This window comes from Melanostigma gelatinosum (assembly GCF_949748355.1).
Source record: "Melanostigma gelatinosum genome assembly, chromosome: 11".
In the NCBI taxonomy this organism is placed as follows: Eukaryota; Metazoa; Chordata; class Actinopteri; order Perciformes; family Zoarcidae; genus Melanostigma; species Melanostigma gelatinosum.
The window spans coordinates 25,817,811-25,824,015 of NC_136644.1; the positions used below are offsets into that span (position 1 = coordinate 25,817,811).

Here is a 6,205-nt window from a genome sequence, read left to right on the forward strand (position 1 = left end):
CATCGCTGAGGGCACCAGGGTCCTCTGCATGTCATATTTCTGCAAATTTTAGGGGTTTTATTTGCATAAAGAGTAGTTTAATTTCTCTGATTGCACACAAATGAAACTTCAAAATATGAATTTATGAATTGCAATAGAAGGTTTTTAGCAGTCTTCCCCAGAATCACACAGCCGATGTCAGTAGAGAAGTGTGCAGAAGGCTTTGAAGCAACATTCAGACGTTATTTGTTCCGCTCATAGAACAAACACAACTCTATTATATATTACTCAAAACATAAATAAATAATAGATGCTCATCAATTACAGTCACTTACAGTAGCATGAGAAATCAGAATCAAGCCATACGCAACGAATCAAACAACAAAGAGAACAGATTACTCATTCATTACTCATTCATTGTTCGTTATTATTCTTACTTTGTCCTTTATACAGTTTCTTGAACTTATAAATATTCATACAGCCCACAGTTTGACGACTTTAAAGTAATCTGTTCAAACTCCCTGAAACAAAATAAAATGTAAACATTTGTGATTTAATTTTTTAAATATTTAGTTTGATCGAGTTTGGTTGGTCACATTATGGAATGCTTGTCTGAAATGGTCTAACAATTAGAGTTCATGTCACACTTTTACCAACTTTATAGCTGTAATATTATTCATATATATAACAATATTAATGTGAAATGAAAGTGGCTCATTAAACATTATTATTCTAGTAGACATGCTTTTTCAGTAAAGCACATAAGAGAACATCCATGTGAAATGTAAAATATGTGTATTTCTCTCAATATTTTCTAAAATCAGACTTTTCTGAGAACTTTGCTGTTTGTTTTCAGAAAGGAACTCCTGCAGGATGGAGCGGGGTGACGGAGGAGAGGGGGGTCCCGCTGCAAAACGGAAAGGGGAGCTGATAGGAGCAGATTAGTTCTGGCTAAAAACGTCGGTCAGTTTTTCCTGGAGGAATCTTAATTGCCCCGGGGGGCCCTGCTTATCGGCACGGGCCGGTTATTAATACAACGCCCGAGATAAAGAGGACGGAGAGACACCGAGAGCAGCCGGCTGCTGGACGGCCGGAGTGCCGGGACGGGACCGGAGCGTGGAATCAAAACATATGGAGAGTTTGTAGATGCTACCTGTTCAGCAGTAAAGGGTGAGAACAGCAACGTTTAACCTCTCGAACCTGAATTTAAAAGGTACAAACGATTCCTTATCGGAGTTTTACTGGTGGAGCTTTTCTCACGAGGGAAGAGTGACATCTGAAACTCAGGGCGGCCTTTAATGACTCCACTGAATATACCGTGCTTTCCGGACTATAGAGCGCGCCGGTGTATAGGCCGCACCAGCTGATTTTTAAAAGAAAAAATAATTTGTACACAGATAAGCCGCACTGGTCTATAAGCCGCAGGTGTCCCCGTTGAACAGCAAGATGCTTTCAACAGTACTAAAGTTGTCTTCTACAACAGGACTCAGGACAGCAGAGTTATATTGCAAACCAAGATGATTTATTTCTCTCACTCAAAAACACGCACAGAAAAACACGCAATAACTGTTGTTGCTCGTAGCTCGTAGCTCTGCTAGCTGCTCTGCACCCTCAGTGTCACTTTGCTCCCGAGGCAAATCCGCCCTTGAGCTTATATTTGCTAATGCTAATCGCGGTTAGCATTTCCCCATTGGCCGTAATGTTAAAATTAGCTTAGAAGCTAGCGAGTCGGACATGTACTGTTAAAAGCATCTTGCCGTTCAACCTTTTTTGTTAACAGTCCTAGTGAGAGGTCAAAGGTCCTTCATCCATATTGTAGCGACCCTGTCAGTAACAGCTGGTAGCAGAGGGGTTGCTGGTAGCAACTGTTCTGTGTCGGGAGCTCGTAAATGTTGTGTTAGACCGGAACCGGAAGTTGCGGTTGTTGTTGTGGGGAGAAAAACTAGGAAAAATCCGTATATAAATCGCACCGGACTATAAGCCGACGCCTCAAAGCGTGGGGTAAAAAGTAGCGGCTTATAGTCCGAAAAGTACGGTAAATTGAATAACTCTCTGTTGTGACGTGTGACAGAGTTCTTTGGAAACTTTGGCATCTCCTCCAAACTGAAGAGCAAACGTAAAAGATTTGAAAGAATCTCAACAAACCTCAGCTTCATGATGCCATCGATGAGCGGCCTTCAGAGGAGTTCTCTCAGCAAAAGTCTTTCTGGAAACAGACACAGCATCTCTTTAGATCAGGGCTTTGGTTGCTCTGGGTCTGCATGTTGGAAAAGAACCGACCAAAATCCGCAATTTCCTGTCTTCAATTTGGACCACTAAGACATTCAAAATGTGACTTAAACCTCTCAATTTTATAAAAACAAGTATGTGTTTTGCGTAATGATGGCCAGGCCCACTTTTGGTTTGTATCTGGGTAGTTAATACAGCGGCGAAGAGGTTCCTGACTATCACCCCTTGCCCTGTTGACCTTGTCGTGCCACTGCAGCGAGTGTGCCGCATTGGTGCGCCTCCCCAAAAGGGGGCACAGATTTACGCACGAAATCTGTGCGCCCACAAGGACACCAGTGTTCTGACTGACTGTGGAATGATGGAAACTGCAAGTAACATGTTTGAACACATAATAAAAGAAAAGGTCTCTTACCTGAAAAGAATTGTGCGTAAAAAGATACAAATAAAAGGCTGTTGGGCGAATTCAGGGCAGGAGAGTAGTGGAGGGGCAGGGTGTCTGTAAAATACTAAATGTCCATATTATATTATTATATTCACACCAGTCCGAAAACAAAACCAGGACCTGAGCATACGTTAAGTACGCCCACCTTCCCTCCCTCTCCAGATCTCCCAAATGCTTCCCTTGCACACGCACTTTCCATTTCACACACCCCTCCCCCTGACATCAGAGGAGGCAGGGGCGCTCCTTCGCCCCGGTCCAAACTCCACTTACAAAGCCCGACATTATATCTGTCAGAGAGGAGACCTGCATGGACAAAACCGGGACTATTACCCTTGTTTTCGTGCGTTTTACGGCGATGAGGGATTCCAGAGGCTTAACGCACCTCCAATTGCCAAAGAAGGGGCTTTTACGCTCAAATATTTGTTAGAAAAAGAGTGTAAAGGTAGAAGGGGCGTGCATGTTACTCGGTGGGCTTCATTTCCTCGGTGCTGCAGAGTCGGAGCTGGATGACATGATGCTGCAGAGCCCGCTCACCTCCACGCCGTTTTCTGTCAAGGATATCCTCAAGCAGCAGGCCGGGTCCTTGGAGCTCCAGCACCGAGCCCTCAGCCAGCAGCAGTTGACCGGGTCTCCTCCCCAGCAGCGGCGGCATTTCCAAACCCCGCCGTCCTGCATGCTCGCCGGGGCCCGGGACAGTCCTCCCTTCTCGGACGGTGAGGACAACCTGGCCTACCTCAGCGCGCTAGCGGCGCGCGAGGAGGACAGAGGGGAGACCAGCCTGTCCCCGGACATGTACGTCCACCCGGGCCTGCAGGGAGCCAAGCTGGAGGCCGCCGAGCTGGACGAGCAAGAGAGCAGTGAGTTGAAGCGCCAAGCTGCCGCAGACAAAAGGCAACAAAGGACACGTGTGTCAATACTTCTCAGAATAATATCAACCAGTGTTCATCAGAGAACATATCAAAGTGCTGCAGCATGAATCATGACTAGAAGCAGCTGTTTTAAATCTTCAATCTCACATCAGTGGCAGCAAAAATCATTTGCATGTTGAGCCGCAAGAAGCGCTTCACCTGTAACCTGAACCCAGACTGCGTTACATCTGTTACGCACGATGTAGTTCAGCTTTGTAAATGAATCATGAAAATAAAATCATTTGTAATATATTACAAGGTAAATGTTAGCGTCAAACACAATGTGAGCCGACTGAAAAAAGAAAGAAAAATCGGTTTTGCGTCATTTCTAAAATATAATAATAATCCTGCAGCTCTGTCGTAGTTTATTATTGCAGTATTGTTATTTTTACCCAATAGATGAACCCCAGCTTTAGCTCAAAATATAAGTTTTGGAAAAATTGCAACAACACAAAAATCTCGTTTAATAAAAGTGCAAACAGTGTTTCAGAAATATTTTCAAATTCATCTTCCGCCTCACGCAGACAGCATCCCAATGAAGAGCTATTAAATGACGGCGGTCGATGTTTGTGCGGCCTGAGACGGATCCAGTGAAGTCTGGAAATGTCAAACACCTTCTAGTGGTTCAGCCGCGCGGAGTCTTGTTATGATGTGTGGACCATAAACCGACAATTAGTTTAAAGAGCTTGTAAAAGAAATGCCACCGCGAAGTAGTGCCGATAAACACAGTCAGACGCGTCTTCCTCACGTGGCGCAACAGATATTCATAATATATATCAACAAAAGGATTGAGGTCTTAAGCTGCTCGTGGCTTTATGTTCAGAAGGTCAATAAAATGTATGCTTAAAACAATAATTGGCATAGTCTCGTATTTGAGCCTAAATATATTATTTTTCCATCTGTTGCAGTTCATCTGCCTTCCTGGTGTTTTATATGTTGTTTAATTTTCATAATAATATCTGAGCTTTTTTCTCGTGCACTGTGCTGAACGTTGTTCTATTTTATAGGATATTTTCAAACACACAGAGGAAATGTTTTGTCTGCAGTGGTTGATTTTATTTTTGTATTTTATTGAATGTGGCAAAGTGGCAAAGTGGCATCATATTCTGGGAAATAATATTCAAGATTTGAGGTATTAACTCTTTTTATGTGACTTCCCCCAACCCACCCAGAGAGCTGCGCTTTGGCGTCCCGGGAAGAGGCCGCGGAGGGCGGGCAGGGTGACTCGGAGCGGCCTGTGCAGAAGCAGAGGAGCCGGCGGAGACCCAGGGTACTCTTCTCCCAGGCGCAGGTCTTCGAGCTGGAGCGGCGCTTCAAGCAGCAGCGCTACCTGTCCGCCCCCGAGCGCGAGCACCTAGCGACCACCCTCAAGCTCACCTCGAACCAGGTGAAGATCTGGTTCCAGAACCGCCGCTACAAGTGCAAGCGGCAGCGGCAGGACAAGTCTCTGGAGGCGGTGGGGCAGCACCACCCTCCGCCGCCCCGGCGCGTCGCTGTGCCGGTGCTGGTGCGCGATGGGAAGCCGTGTCTGGGCGGAGCGCAGAGCTACGCCTCCGCCGCTGCTCCGTACGGATCCAACCCGTACGGATATAACGGATACCCGGCGTACACGTACAACAGTCCCGCGTACAACACCAATTACAGCTGCACCTACACCAGCATCCCCACCCTCCCCCCGTCTGGCACCTCCAACGCCTTCATGAACATGAACTTGGGAAACGTGAGCGGCCTCGGCGGCTCCCCAGAGGCCCCGACACACCAAGGGACAGCGGTCACATCGTGCCAGGGCTCCCTGCAGGGGATCCGGGCCTGGTAGCCTCACCAGAACACAACTAGCGCCTCTGGGTTTTTATGGAGCGCTTACATTTTCAGTCAAAACACAAGATTTTAGAAGTGTGTTAACTTCTCCTCCGAAAACAGTTGTGTTTATATAATGGATGCGAGTTTGGATGCACCTGACATTTCACTCACATTACCGGCTACTTGGACTGTACCATAGCCGAGATTAGTGTGCAGAAAGTCCGGATGTCACACATGTGAACAGGCAGTTTCGGGGAAATTTCATTTTGTGGTCCAACAATAGTTGGTGCTCTAGTTTGGCACCGACAAGACTGATGCACAGAGGGGGAAATTACGCACAAACGTGCGTATTTCTCCTTTTTTGAACTTCAAAAAATATGATTCGTTTTTTATTAAAAATAATGTTTGTTTTCAACATGGTAACTTTTTAGGCTTTTGAAGAGATTGAATTGCTTTTAAAAGGTGTTTTTTTGGTTGGACAGAGAATTGTTTTAGTCTATTTCACATCTATTCAAATAAATCAGAGAAATGAGGGGAAATAAAGGTGCGTTTGATTCTGTATTCCAGCAACAACAAAAGATTGTGTCCTAATTTTTGGTTGTAAAACGTCCTCAGCGCTAGAAACTACGGGAAATACGTCACAGAACGGAAACGGAATTTTCCCCTAAATAATAAAAAGTAAGAATAAGAACAATAATCCAATAATTATTGCTCCCATCACAGACGTGAATCAGATGCACGGAGGCAGAAACCTCACTCGCAAACATATTAAGGGGCAGAGCTGCTGCAGGAGGCCGGGCCACAGGAACTCTTTGTCCCGGTGCCAGGCGGCGTGAAAGGAGGAAGT

General features: G+C 45.6%; 1 protein-coding gene across 1 annotated transcript; it reads left to right on the forward strand.

The window, feature by feature from the left end:
• Nucleotides 1–3,107: 3,107 nt before the first annotated feature.
• LOC306784807 (homeobox protein Nkx-2.5-like) lies at nucleotides 3,108–5,374 on the forward strand (the record flags this gene model as incomplete). Its single annotated transcript, XM_079278938.1, has 2 exons — nucleotides 3,108–3,507; nucleotides 4,731–5,374. The coding sequence occupies 2 exons, from the start codon at nucleotides 3,108–3,110 to the stop codon at nucleotides 5,372–5,374; spliced, it is 1,044 nt and encodes a 347-aa protein (XP_079135064.1).
• Between the last annotated feature and the right edge of the window lie 831 nt (nucleotides 5,375–6,205).